The following is a 15,495-nucleotide window of genomic DNA, read 5'->3' as shown; positions in this document are numbered from 1 at the left end:
CGGCACCACCCGCATATTTGAACAAATCATCCTAAGGGAAATATTATTCACCTCCGAACACACATTCTTTGTTGCAAAATCCAATTTAAAAGATCTTTTATCACACTTTGATATCAAATATATCATATTAAAGAGCAAAGAGTCAACACCATAATTGGATAAAAGATCCTTCAACAGGTCAGTTCAGACTCCCTTCATTTATGATGTGAGAGAGAACCCTTTCCTTCTAGGGAGCTAATTGTTAAAGAGGAAAGAAAATTATGCTACATATAAAACAGCCCAGAACGGTTCTCTTGCAAGTGTGTCAAAAAACACCATCCCATATAAACTAGATGAGAAAGCCTTTAATTTTGAGGATCCCCAGAGTCCCATGATCCGACCTTTAGGATGAGACGAAATCCTACTCTTAATACCACGTGAGAACCAAAATCATCACCTTCAAACTGATGGAAAATTCTTCCTAAACTAAAGATCAAACTAAATTAATCACAGAACAAATGTTATAAACTTACTGTGTAATTGATCCACCAATCATACCATAAATATATTCCACTAGTCTTATTGGCTCAAATCCGACAAAACCTGATTGGAATTTGGGAGCATATAGGAACAATTTGACCTCTCTGGACAAAGATCTACCGTGACAATTAGCTAACGAGAAACCGAGTGTAGAATCAAACTTATTGACTATTCGTATAAGAATTATTATAGAGAATTGTTTATTCTTGAAGTTTATTTGCTGCAACAACTGACAAAAATTTACAAAGAACTTGGGCTAGCAAAATCACGCATGTTGTAAAGCTCTAGCTGATTGCAGTTAGGAATATAGGCTCGACAGATTGAAATCAACATCATCCAGACATGCTAATTGATCACTCTATTCGGTTTCTGGAGTTGGATCAGCTGATTAATCATTGGAAAATATAGAACTTCCTTTCACGGATACAAATTATATTTTTGGCTCCCTCACAAGCGACGTCTCCGGTGGGAGCATATACTACACAAGGAATTATTGATTACAGAGGATGCTGTGACAAAATCAACTATAACAACTGAAAAACAGAAAACAGGGCAACCACCAAATAGCAACTCCTTTGCTACCATGTGAAGAAGAAAACCCATCATGATCAAAAAAAGCTGCCGAGGCCTGGCTGCATCACCGCTCCCTAAGTCCAAATCGAGTCCGAGAATCAGGCCACAAATGTTAATTTTGGCAACCGAATGTGCAATGTGAGATGTCTCCAGAGTAGGAAAACCTCCACGTTCGCAAATGTATAAAATGATACAGGTTCCCTATTTCTTTCTCAGCTCTCTGTCATGTAAATGTTGCCCCGCGAACTGAAGAACTTGGATCTGACGCATGCAAAGATGAAGTGACGTGCGGGTGCTGCATATGTTCTTCTGGTGGGGCAAGGCCAAGAAGCACTAGCGTTGACCTGTCACAGTAGCAAACTTATATACTTCATCAGGAGAGCAGTTCAGAAGTTATCACCATATGCAGGTAAGAAAACAAAGCAAAACCAATTATCCGCATCAGATAATTTTTCATGCCAAGTTCTTTTTTTGATTTCGCATGCCTAGTTAAATCATGCTCCACATGGACTTAACATGTTTGGTAAAATGGCATGACTCAAGAATTACTTATTGCATTTTCAAGGAGAGCAATTTTGAACTATTTTCAAAGTAAAGTTACTCCATTCATTACGAATTCTGAAATAGGCAAGGAAACTTCCATCGCCCCCCTAACCCATTCACAATTTTGTGTTGACTGAGATAGCCATTTGGACAATATTGATCCCCAACTGATCACTTTAGTCGTATACTGGCAACCATGACTACAGCTGCACACGACCAACCACTACTAAATATATACTGCAAACACAAGAGGGACAAATAGATGGACCAAAAAGATCCCTAGGCCTTCGCAAAGCCCAGAGACTTCCACATCACACTTTCCTGTAAAGTTCTGGCACTTAAACAGAAGGAAAAGAAAAAAAGAGCAAAGGAACAAAGACCTTTATTCAACACCATCAAAAACAGAAGCAAAATATAATTAACAAGCGGCAACGTATGTGAAGATCCATTCCTCTCCTCTAGAACCCAGAAATCAGTGCCCAAACAAATCCGTCAAAGAGATCTAATCCACTAAACCAACAAACATACATCTGCCAAAGCAGGTCCATAGAAAGCTTGCGTTTCCTTCTGCAGACCGGATATCAAGATGGAGCAGTAGCTCGCATTTCTGGTATTAGGTTGGGTGGGCTAGAGCGAGGGCCGAGGCAGGTGCAGATCATCTTTTCTTTGTCTTCCCTTTTTTATTATGAACTGCTCTGATCTCCAACTCAATTTTTTGTAAAAAAGAAAAAGATCCTTCGCTCTTCCTATTCGCTTTTAGCTTTCACTCTTTATGTAACAGCATAAGCGATTACCCTTTTTACACTATTTAATAGTTCGAGCACATTGACCTTGACTTAGACAATACAAGGGGTTGTCATCCAATCTAGGATAATTAGAACTCAGAAATTTTCTAAGCAAACGTATAATTTAATTTATTGTTTCGAATATCTTCAAATATAAAAGAAATAGAAGCTAGAAAGAGCATTTTGGCACACAGAAGTTCCCAACATGTTTTATCTGTAGCCTGCAACTGAAAATAAGTTAGGCTGTAACCTGATCAATCAAGTTCCATTTTAATTTTATTGCAGATGACAAAATTTCACAACTTAATGACCGTGCCGAGCAACATCTGATTCGGGAACTTTTTTCCTGACCATTTATGTGATTGTTCTCAACAAATGATTGAGTTTTAGGACCTTAAAAGCAATGAAAATACACATCATTGAAAGTTTCCCATGGTTTCAAATCAGTTTTAATATCTCCTCATATTACACCTTTGTTCTTGTTCACATACTACTTCCATGAGATTTACAAAACTCTTCTTTATCATTTTATCTCCACTTTACAGAAAAAATAAAGAAATAAATAAATTTATAGCATTATGCAGGTAAAATCAACAAGAAGCTAAGAGAGGTGGGAAATACATTAAATTGCTCGAGATCAGAATTGAAGGCCACCCAACTAAAAGTTGACATACCTAGGTAAAGAAGTTTGAACACTAGACTGATTCACGAAGGCAGTAAGAGGACCACGAAGATTAGGATATTTGTTCAGAGCACTTTCAAGCTGAGGTGGCGGCAACTGCAAGCAAATGAAGAGAGTTGAAAGAAAGCTCAGAAGGATAAGGAAGCTACATGTAAGAACATATTAACCAGAAAATACCTGTAACAATACACGGAAGGAATGTGGCTGTGTTTGGGAGATGCATTTCAAGAAGCCAACCCATAGTTTTGGCATTCTCCATATCTGTGGCCCATTATTAACATGAAAATGAGTTGTTAGTTTACATAATCCTAACCACCAATATGGTCAATCATCATACAATTTAATGGAAAATCACACTTCAAGGTCTACTTTACCTACCTGCCTGTTCACAAGTTTGGACAGAATTTCCATGACAAAATCAACCTGAAATGAATTAGAACTGTAAATACCAACCATCACTTGGTTCTTAGCTCAGATAATTTATAATGAACTGCTATTAACAACAGATGCTTCCATGACATACTCAGGATATGATTGGGAGAGTTAAAGCCGGTCAGAAATTTAAAATGTTGCAAAAGCAACTATAAACTTAAACAAGACATGGAGGCTAATTATAACATTTCCAAAAATTGTAAAGGAACTTAACACACATTTTGTGTATCACTAAACAGAGCCAAGAGAGAACCAGGAATATATGCATTAAAATAGAAGCTCATAAATCTATCAACAAGTGGAAGTAGATCAATCAAGAGATTTTTTGGTTAGATGGAGAGGATTATGAAGTACATAATAAAATGGAGGTTAAATCTCGTGTGATGATTCTTTGGTTTGAGTAATAAAATGTTAAAGAATTAGCTGTAGGCTAGATTGCGGTATGGAATACAAACTTATAATTCTACTCTTAATAACTAATCCCTTTTTATCTAATTTTCCTTTCATTTCCCAATATGTAAGTAGTTGTTATCCTCTTCTTCAAGCCCAACGGGCACCATACTGTTCTTCTTTCATCTTACTTCCTTCTCTTCTTTATTTTCTTTCATAGGCAGCTACCACCATGACCACTCTTCTTCCAAGACCCGCCACCTAGATCTCCCCCGTCTTCTTCTTCCTTTTTCTTTGCCTTTCCCTTCTTTTTCCTGTTCATTCCCACCACCACTAATCTACAGTGCACTGCTTAGACATGCACAAACATACAAGCACATATCACCACCACCTAACTGCACTGCCTCTTCTTCAACTAAATATACAACCCTTACAACCACACATGATCAAGACTCCACAGCACATGCACACATAGTTTTTGAGAGAGAGAGAGAGAGGGAGTTGGGGATCAGTGCCAAGAGTGTTATTGGATTATAAATTGATGAGAACTGTAAATATACAAGCGATTAGTGGTTGGCCCAAGTGTTACAGTGCATGATGGTATCAACACCACCCCAGGCCACACAATCAAATAAATCGGATGCCACAATCATTCAAACCAAATGCCAACTCAGTTTGATAGCTTTCCAGCAGAATACTGCATACCAAACAAGACCTAAGCGTACTGGGTCGAGTAATCCTACTTGATAATGCAAAACGACTAATCAGCCAAGATAACTGAAGTATTCTATTTGACCAAAAATGACTACCAGAAATTTAGCTCATAAAGAATTTTAGTGAAAAGTTACGTTTCAAGGGAAAGATAAATTACGGACACAAAATCACCAGTAAAAAAATAATTTAGTAAATCTTGTCCAAGGGCTTGATCATCAACCATATCATGTAGATTCAGGTAGTGCAGCCAGAACTTAACATCTTTTCTTTTATGCTAAAAGAGATTTCAGTGAAGTCAGATCTCAAATGTCCAATTAAACACTGTTGCTCTCCATTATGGAGGTTTGCATGAAGTAAAGATGTGGGTAACGTGAAGGAAACTTTACAAAATGGTCACCCATTCAAAGCTAAAACCAAGCAGTTCTTGTGACAATAGTGTACATGGGGCACCGACAATAAGTACTTGAGAGCATACTTGTCAGGAAGAAGTGAAAATACCAAGTTGCAAGTTCATTTATCCATTGTAGCAGGGCACTTATCTCATGAAGGAAACGAATTCATGCATGAGGCAAAAGTCCTAGCTACAGTTCATGAACATGACTTCCTACAGGGATGACGTTCACTATTACAGCTGCCGACTGATAAACAAGCCAGGCGAGATATGATAAGGATGTCAACTAAACAAGCCAGGCGAGATATTTACGAGATAAAGCAACTGACTTTACCAGTGTTGGAAATGCATCAATTGCTTGAATTACTGTTCTCATATAAAGGAGCGGAAGTGGAGTCCGATCAACCTAATAATCAAATGAGCAAGAAGTTGACACTGTGTCGCAATAAATCCCCACATTTAAGGACAAAACTAATAGAATGATCCATACCATCTGATTCAAGGCTTTTGTAAGGACTTGTTGCGTAAAAACTGTGCGCTGCTCAAAACAAGCTGAGCAGGCATCCGTGATCTGGAAATCAATTGCACTATGTTATTAGAGCATGGATTTATACTATCACATGAGAAATTTAATTCGGTCCCCAGAAAGTAGTTAAAAAACCAAGGAAGCAGATTTTTATGTTGAGAGAAACATTGGAAAGTGAGCACAGCATACGGGAGTAACAAGTGCCCCAGGAATACATGCCATATGCATGGAGCTCTGCCCCATATCATATGGAGGTTTGTTTAATGCTACTTAATACTCTTCAATGGTGCATTTAGATAAAAGTTAATGATTGGAGCCCACAGATTTCTCGAAATCTAGAAGACGCATGATCCCTCGTATATATGAAATTGAAGTTCCTTTTAGACTCATTATGAAAACAAGACTTCAATAGAGATTCAGATAAACACCTTTTTGAGTGGAAGCCCGTCTTTCTCAGGAGAAATGTCATGGATTGCTACCAACACTTCAGCAGGGGTTAATGCAGGACCTGTGTGAGCAGAACCCTGCAGAAGAGGGCAGGATTGAAAAATGAGAAGCATGAGACACCACCACCACCAACATCCTACATTTTTACAGTAATTTACACAGAAAATTGCCAATATGATAAAGATGGACGCATGATCTCTTAAAATCAAGGTATGCATTGGCCTAAACAGTGCATAAGGATTAAAACAATGTGTAGAAGATAAACCAGACTATTATGATCACCATCAAACACAAGCTTTTCAGTAGAATCATCTGTCCCTATGAATGTTGGTCCTGGTTCTGGAAGATGTTAGGTGTGTGTCTTTCTCCGATGGTTACCCATTCTTTCCCAACTGATGAGATTCATCATGTTTCTCAAACAACTTCCATAGGATACTTAGAAGACTGAATACTGTTTTCCATATAATTCTCCAATTACTTGACAACAAGGTCTCTATTCAGACCTAGCTAAGAAAGAGGGTGTGCAAATTTCAAGAAATTCAACATAAATAGAATTCAAAATGTGCACTTCAAAATGTCCCCCAAAAAAAGGGCTTTTTAGATATGCCACAACAAATGCAATCAAAACACCAAAAACGTGACTATTTGTAGGAAAAGGCTCAATATATAGTTACTTTAAAACCATAGATACCTGTAAAATATGAGCAAGTGCCATCTGAAACTTATTCAATGGAAGCTGGACAAGCCGAGGGAAAATAGGTAAAACCTGACATCACACAGGTAAACAACATCTACTTCTCAAGATCACGAAACAATGTGCCAATTTTCAGATGAAAATAAGGGAAGTTGGCCAAACCAAGAACAAACAAGTCAAAACAAATGTCAGAGAGCATTTGTCAACATCTCCAAGACTATAACTACTTCTGGCCTCTGTGCTTGTTCTGACAATTTAAATCTGCTAGGAATATTAAGTTTTGTGGATGATTAAAAGCTGTCAGATATAGGAACAGTGTGGAATCATTTCTTAGTGATCTCACATGTGCTAGGATTCTCACTTTCAAGGAACAGTAAAAATATCAGATCTTCAGATGTTTCACAACCAATCTTTAGTCAATGAGCAGAAGACTTACAAGCAGATTAATCTCTTCATAGATAGATGTATCTATAGAATAGCCAGATGGAAAAGATAACAGGTGCTTTCTGATCCCTAACACTCACTGAGAAAGTATAGCAAGATCACTTTTCAAGCCTTTGCAGATTGATCCCCAAGCAGTTCTCGAATTGTTTCATTGTAACCAATTTTCAAGTCTTAGTAGGCTGGTCTTCGTTGCTTTAGATTCCTAAATCTATAATGTTTCCGTAAGTAATGAAAAGAGTCAAATCTCACAGATTGATTCTCCAAAACTTTTCGTTCTCTTTATACACTGTTTGATCACTATGATGCTCTTCTCTGGTCATCCCACAGTTCAAAAGCCCAAACACCAAACTCATGTTTGGACAAATTCAGGTAGACCAGCATCACTTAAAAGGAATGAATCAGAAATCGGCGAATTATGTGTTCTTACAAGGGAGGGAAAATAGGGAAGTTCTTTATTGATTTCCAAATAACCACCCTATTTGTGCTTCTCAGTTCCCTAAGACCTCCTTTCTTTTGGAACTTGTTAATTAAAATAATGTTTACAGATATTGAAACTTAAACATGCTCAGCATCAGAGAGTAGTGCCTAATAGTTAACCAACTTCTACCCTTTGACCTCTGCCCTCCTTGGATTCTTTCTGTAAAACTGAAAGAGTGAACTAAATGTCCCCTTTGCCGAAGCCCGTTTCATTGTGTACAAATTCAATATTTTTTTACACGCAACATGTTAAAAATCTTTCCTATTTCTTACATCATGCCATCTAAAGATCAAAATCCTTTTTCCAAACTCATTCACCTTCGTGCATGCAATCCCTAAAAGTTGTACCACCATCCTGGAGATTATATATCATGGTCAAATTGGAGTTGTACCAATTAAACTGATATAAAAAATGAAAATGCAGTTAGGTGATAATTTGATCCTCATATAAATCTGAACAATGTTTTTTACTTAAGATAAATTGTTATGTTCTCTACATTTAAGTCAACAGTACATTCTTTCAGGGATCAGATTTTTCGTCCCCAATATTAGCAAGTCTTATATGAGGCCAGATTTGACCAACATGATGATCCTCAACATTAGCCAATTCTCTGAGGCCATAATTTCATTTATACTGCACATAATTTGTGGCATAACATACAATTCAAGCTCTATTTGTTCCCAATTAGAATAAAGCTCCAAGTTCACATTGTCAGTAACGCACTCAGAGAATGGAAAATAGATATAAGTGCCCACCTCATCTTTGGAAAAAGCAGATATAATTGGTATAAGAATAGTAGCATCCTGCAAAAGAAGAATCTCATAATGACCAAACTATATAAGGTTATGAGTAATAAGCAGAGGGCACAAATAGCACCAAAGGAGAACCTTTAGTCTGGTCTCATATAAACCTTTGACAGTCACCACTAGATCTGGAGGTGGTGTTATCCCTTCACATAATGCATGAAGAACCTAAAGGAAAAACAGAAAAATTTTCAACATATAAAGAAAAGATTTGGAGATGTTTGGAAAAACTTGAGATAACCAACCTGAGTCAATAAATCTTCACTTCCATGGGGTGGATTAGATATTATACTGAGCAGTTGAGAGAATGATGACCCCATCGCCCTCATAAGGACAGATATATGACGATGCACAGCCTACAGAAGCGAGAAAATCTTAGAATGCTTCTGGAAATAGGTTAAAGAAATAACTGCACCATAATGAAGGAAAGCTACAGAGTCCTCGTAAGCAAAGCAATTATGGTCTCTTTTATGATCTGAATGTATTATTTTCATCCTAGATCTACACATACACAAATGTCCACCACAAACCCAAACAATCAAGGCCAGTGGTCATAGCATCACTTGATTGGAATTGCAAAGAACAGTCACCATCTAATAGTAAACAAAAGATCAGGAAAAGCGAAGGATCACCAAAACCAGCCGGGCGGGTTCAGAGAAGAGAAACCAAAAAAAGAAAAAGGCAAACAGGCACACACAGGATATTAAAACCAGGAGTCAAGGACACCAGATGCAGACATGTGATCGAAAACATCTATCCCTTGGTGTAGCTTACAAACTATTTGGCCAGAATCAGTTCTCTAAACAAATTCTGCAAAGAACGCTCTCTAGATTTTCTAAAATGAAGGAGGTCAGTGGATCATGCCAGAAATTGGTCCTTAAGGCTGGGGAAACATGCTTTTCCAAGTCCATTCTATAGTGATATTCTTTTACGTTCACTGTCACAAATGCATTAAACATAATGTGATTGCGCTACGAAAGCTAAATCAAAGCCTTACATCTATAAAATATACAAAAATTGATGGATATAGTTCATATAAACAGCATATTGAAGCCGGTGGCCTACTATTATAAATAAATTTATACAGTTCTGAAGCTAAGCACAAATAGAGACCTGCTTAACAGCCTTCTGGGCACGCCCATAACTGTCGAAAACCAGTTGCAGAAGAGTTGGTTTCTGCAAAGAAGCAAAAACATCATCTGCATTGTGGAAAATAACTAAAAGGATGTATTTTAGATCTCTTCTTCACCTAAGAAAGAATAACATCACCAACCTTTGTGCATAATGCGAAAAACAAAGACATGAGGCTGTAAGCTTGGAGAGAAGGAATTGATGTATCATCCAGGGATGCATTCTGGACACCCTTAGTGTCATTTTGAGATATTTCAGGATCTGAAACTTGAGAACCACTTATGGATGTTTCAGCACTTTCCACCTAAAAGGAATTGAACAGGGAGAAATAATTAAGAGTACAGTCAAAATTAAGTATCTAATACATAACTGTACAAAAATTACAGTTTTGTACAAAAACATATTCTCAAATAGATAAGATGGTCCAGTGCCAAGTAAGATCACGTATAACTGAAGAATAGGAACTTTTAGCAAGATTTCAGCTCAGCATAATCAGATAAGAAACATCAAGATAATAAGTATATCTTGATCAGTTTGACCTTCAAATAGAGAACCCACTAGATACCATGCAAGTTTTGTTTAGACAAACATTTACTTCGACAATGAGAATATAGTGCAGGTGAGCTTCTTGATGATAAATGTGGTTCATCCAAAGGTGTCGCCAGCAGTATGTTCTCATGTTAAGGAGTCCAGAGAACGATGAAAGTAATATGTACATTTATGAAATGAACCACACTGCTGAAAGTCATTCCCCTAAAAAGATTCTTTATTCTACCAAATAAGCAATCCCAGGAATCTGAGAGATCAACATAAATGCTGACAAAAACAGATCTCCAGTTGCATAATTTAAATGAAGCAGCAGAAGCAGCAGAGCAAGTGCAAATACATAATCAGCCAAGCAAACATAAAAAGAAAAAGATACGAGATTGCTCCACCCCTTCACCCAAACGATAAAAACAATGAGCATGACCAGAAGTATCTGTTAGGAGAGTTACCAGCTATACATACCGAGAAAGACAAACTCCTAGCATGGATTCTTAGGATCCCTATGTTCCAGTTTTTATTTGCTATTTCAAACATGTCACTTTGGAAAGAACTGTCCATCTCTATGGATTAGTATGTAACTTTTTTAACAAAAAGAATGACAGAACCACTGGGTATCACAATGAAAGCTGAAAATCAGAACCAGAGTAAGAGAACCATCTATATGCTTAAGCCCCAACCTAAGAGTCAACCCACACTAGTAGAGATCAATTGGAAAGGAAAAAAGGAAAGTGCTTATTATGGTCTAAACAGAATTATTGAAGCATCCAATCGTGACTCTCTATCCTCCACATGGGGAAAAGAGATTTGGAATATGTATGGAAAGAAAACTAAATGTATCCTATTCAACAGCGGACCCTACTTCAATAATCCAGTGACAAAAATAACCCATAATTTTAGAAGTCCCAATAAGTGTTTCAGAGATAAAATTGCTTAGTTTAGCATAAACTTTTACCAACTTTTCTAATTGAATGAATAAATCAAAACTTGCATAACGTATTATCTCTACACTTGAATTATACACCCCAGGAGAATAAGTCGTTAACTAAATACACAAACTGAAGCGAATATATGCAGCAATAAGTTAAAATATGTAAAGGACACCGTGAATAATAATCTCAAGTATGCTACACACAGGACTTAACATGCATTATTCAATACAGAGTAAATATTTATACAGAAAATTTAAAAAATAAAAATAATTTAAGATCAGCATAACATTTTCATTAAAGTGACAAGTAAAAGTGGACAACAACAAGATAACAGGTTTCACACCTGTCCCCCAACTCTTTTCTCAGACTCTGCAGATTGCGAAACTACTGAATCTGAAAACCGCTGATCTATGGCTGACAAGAACATATCTGTTGCAAACTGCTCAATGCTCTCAGAAAGGTAGCTAATTGCATATAGTTTGTTGGACACCTGACAAAGGTACAGAAAGACAAGGTTGAAAGGTGTTAGCACCAAAACAACAGCTTCAGTCACAGTCACCGTCTCCCACAGATTAAGCATTTTCTTCGACGGGCTCGTACACAATGCTAAAGGAAGAAAGATTCAAGTTCTCTTACCAGACGTATAGCTTTTGCCCGAACATCATCCTTTGGGTGAATTGTACACTGCCAGGTGGAATCAGAAAAGTAAGAGATCATATTTACGCAATGGCTACAGATTCCAAGCTGTCAAGGGAAAATGTTATCCAGGCCATGCTAGTGTACGATCAGAGCAGACAAATGGTTATTATTTGTCAGAGTTCATTTCTTACCATCCTGAATGCTACCTAGGGTATGCTATACATGTACGAACAACTTTTTACGCACCAAGAAAGAACACTGCTAAACAGAGAACAAATAATCTGCTTGTATCCTCAAAACTAAGGCTCCATCCTGATTGGAGTATTATCTTGATTGAAGATGGGTATGTCCCTCTGCAACTCTTGGCTACTGTGTTCAAATACTTCATTTTGTAGTAATCTTCATTTGGATCTTATATTAGGCTCCAGATCACACCCATAATGGGCCTGCCAAAGCATATTCCGAGGTGCAACTCTACTTGACAGACTGTTGGTTATCATACAAGGGATGCCCAATAATGGTAATCCAGTGTGTGTGGCACACTCAGATGTGCATGCATTATTAATTAGAAAAATATTAAAAAGAAAGAGGTTACAAAAAATGATTGAGAGAAGAGAAAGATACTTGGAAGTTGAAAAGTGAGAGAAAGTTGGAAGTTGTAAAGAGAAACAAGAATAAAAGATTTGACAAGATAATGTAAAAGAAAAGGTGAAATGACAGACCAAGACTTTTTAGAATATAAAAAGGCCCCTCCTCAATAAAAATAGAGTATGGGTAGTTATTCCGCTACTGTATGATTTGAAAGCCTGAAGCTATACATAATATATACCTTAGAAGATTATTAGAATATTTTGCGCATCTCCTTTTTAGGATATCTGTACTCACTGGAGCATTATATCTTTTCCATAGCCATACTTGCACTTAACGCGTGAGCCGAATGGGGTGTTCCAAGAATATATACTTGGTTTTCTCTCTTTTATCATGGCAGCAGGCAGGTTCCAAGAAAAATTATAATATATATACACACACATAAACATATATATAACAACATAGAAAAGACTAATAATCATCATTTAGAATGATAATCAGGTACAATAACATATGTATTAATTGACTTCTCATATTGATTAATAAGTAGAAACTAGAAACATCCACACATCAAATTTTATTTCACAGCTATTACGCGGACACAATCCATATTGAAATATACCCATATGCACTTTGTTATCTGTGACAGCGGGCAATTTGCGAAGACTGTATATGAGACTCCAAATAGAACATCCTAGTCATTCATGTAAGATACTGCAAGCACTGGAAGAAACAACCATATCCAGAGGCTATATGTGCTAGCAAACAACCATCTATGCTAGATTTTTCATTCTAGCCAAACAACATTACCTTAACCAACTTCTTCTATAATTAAAAAACCATGAGCTAAATCAGCTTTGGTTTTCAAACCATTCTTCCAATATGAAATCATTAGTTGAAGCAACTTAAGAGATTTAACTATATCAGATCCATCAATAAGCATGATATTTGAAGAAGAAAAAGATGCCGACTTAGAAAAATACACCAGATGAAGTACTAATGGCATCTATTCCAGCAGAGAAAACCAGTAATATTTAAGACTCCATACAGGCCCCATAAGCAAACCACAGAACAATTAGTTCTCTGGATATCCAGATATACACAATTTATATAAAGTACCAAAAGATAGCTTCTCAGTGTAAACTGATTAATGTACCTTCAAGGCTATATCCAAACATGCTTTCCGACTGCCTGGCCGCCCCAAAATTAAGCTCCACACCGCACCAAGACCTTGAGTGACACGATCACCATCACGACCATCTGATCCCGACTGACTTCTGGTGCATATATCACCCAGCAGCCCCAACACAGAATCAGGTATACAAGGAACTTCACCAAGAAGTCGACTAAAAGACTTGTCAGATGCTGGCAAATCGCCTAGCAAAGATTTTGCCTGCAATTGGAGATCAAATATTAATAATTTTCAGGCATCACATCAGTAATAGGGTCATTTAAGAAATCTCCTACCACTCCAAGAAGGAACTTCTCATATACAACGGCAACAGAAGACGCAGGATCTGAGATGACAAGACTGTGCAGATGGTAAAGGATATACATTACAAGCTCATGCCCCTGAGATTGATAACAAAAAGGCTAAACAAATTAGGTTCTAAAAATAACGAGGAAAACTAAAAATCTGAACACTGCTTTCTTCATTTTGGGGAGGTCACAGTGCTGTAAAAGATAGTGATCATTGAAATTCAGTTTTTTTTCTTTAAAGCTTCACGATTCTATATCTTGTGTTCTTCTTTAGAACTCACTGAACAAACCCGTTGATTAATGACCCCAGTCATTGACGTTGTATCCTAGATAGAGCAGTAAAAGAACGATAGACTACTCAATATTAGCTTTACAACGAATTACATCAAAAGGAACAAAATGAAGACAAATACAGCATGCAACCTTCTACATGCTGTTTAAACTTTCACATTCCAGAATATTCGAGACAGAAAAATGAAACTAAATGATGCATATTATGCAAGGATTTGAAGAAAGAAATGTGGTATTCCTGACTCAAAGCAACACTTAAAAGGTATCAGACTCGCCATATGTATGCGATATCTAGCATAAGAAAAATAGAAAGGAAAAGAAAAGCTGCACTCAATCAGGAACCCCTTTTAAGCAACCATGAGACCATGATGTCACAATACTCACAACACAGCCAAAGAAAGTATGTTTCAACCAACAGGAAGCTTTCTGCTCAAAAGAATGATTAGTCATTGCTTAAGTTCTTTATCGCACCAAGCACACCAGAACAGTATAAATGTTTGTGCATAATTTTTGTCCTTAGAGGATAACTTTTGCCAAGGTTAATGCACGAAAGCAGACGCACATGAGCATGCACAAGTACTTGTACTGGAGGGATTCAGCTAAAAGAAAAACAAAGGAAAGAGAAAGAGACCTTTTGCTGTTCATAATCTGATACAATACGTTGTTGCACCATTCCAATCACATCATTAACATCAGTCTACAACAAAACAAAAAGAATACAAATTAGGACCAGCGAAAAAGCAGAGTGTTGAGCACTAGAATGTGCAGTATTTTGTAAGAAATGTAAAGAACTGTAGCATTAAAATAAGGATCCTGGGAACTCGTACATCATGGCTTTTGTATATTCGTACGGTGTTAAAATTAAATTACTTCAGGATCAGAAAGTAACATTGACAATATGGAGTTGATAAACCAACAGTCTAAGGAATATATAGATATTCATAGCTAGCAATGTAAATGATAGGAGTATTTCTTCATTTTTGCAATCAAGTAAGTTAGTGTTTTAAGTTGATGAGCATCCCATCAGAAGTTCAACCCCCTGCTTTCATCCTCTGCCTCTCAAAAGAAGGATACCCAGCAGAGGGCAATTCAAGACAATGCTAACATTGAGAATTCTTCATAGTCATTTCAGCTCTGCATAAACCAAACATAGATCAATATTCTGAGCTCAATTACTCAACAACCCAGTCTCATGTTAAGTACACTGTAGTTCCTAGATTCCACGAACACAAACCAGACCAGTTTTGCATAGTGTAAGGCATTCTATGCAAAATCATTTAAGTTTGGATTAGTCTCACTTTTTGAATAGAAGATGCCATTGGCAAAAGTGTAAAAGAGAAGGAAGAATCTTAAATCTTGATTATCATAAAAAAAACACCCAATGTGATCTCAATTTATTGAAGGACAAATGGTTCCTCTTCCATAGTACCCTTCAAACATTTCATTTCTTTCCCCAAGTTCATAACCAATT

General features: G+C 37.0%; 1 protein-coding gene across 2 annotated transcripts in view; it reads right to left on the bottom strand.

Annotated features, from left to right (window-relative positions):
- The window catches only part of LOC105159059 (symplekin), a 26,684-nt gene continuing 12,028 nt past the window's right edge, over positions 840-15,495 (bottom strand). For both annotated transcript variants that reach the window (XM_011075993.2, XM_020692445.1), the window contains 18 exons: positions 14,656-14,721; positions 13,722-13,826; positions 13,411-13,647; positions 11,664-11,711; positions 11,371-11,517; positions 9,695-9,856; positions 9,535-9,597; positions 8,667-8,777; positions 8,506-8,589; positions 8,374-8,421; positions 6,694-6,768; positions 5,984-6,079; positions 5,520-5,600; positions 5,364-5,435; positions 3,481-3,525; positions 3,280-3,363; positions 3,095-3,198; positions 840-1,436 (listed from right to left, as the gene is read on the bottom strand). In XM_011075993.2, the coding sequence (XP_011074295.1) occupies positions 1,316-1,436; positions 3,095-3,198; positions 3,280-3,363; positions 3,481-3,525; positions 5,364-5,435; positions 5,520-5,600; positions 5,984-6,079; positions 6,694-6,768; positions 8,374-8,421; positions 8,506-8,589; positions 8,667-8,777; positions 9,535-9,597; positions 9,695-9,856; positions 11,371-11,517; positions 11,664-11,711; positions 13,411-13,647; positions 13,722-13,826; positions 14,656-14,721 (1,749 nt within the window). In that variant the 3' untranslated portion in view covers positions 840-1,315. The remainder of the gene's footprint in view (positions 1,437-3,094; positions 3,199-3,279; positions 3,364-3,480; positions 3,526-5,363; positions 5,436-5,519; positions 5,601-5,983; positions 6,080-6,693; positions 6,769-8,373; positions 8,422-8,505; positions 8,590-8,666; positions 8,778-9,534; positions 9,598-9,694; positions 9,857-11,370; positions 11,518-11,663; positions 11,712-13,410; positions 13,648-13,721; positions 13,827-14,655; positions 14,722-15,495) is intronic.

Source organism: Sesamum indicum, linkage group LG3 (genome assembly GCF_000512975.1).
Source record: "Sesamum indicum cultivar Zhongzhi No. 13 linkage group LG3, S_indicum_v1.0, whole genome shotgun sequence".
NCBI lineage: Eukaryota > Viridiplantae > Streptophyta > Magnoliopsida > Lamiales > Pedaliaceae > Sesamum > Sesamum indicum.
Note: the sequence above shows the minus strand (reverse complement) of the source record. Positions and strands in the feature narration are given on the sequence as shown.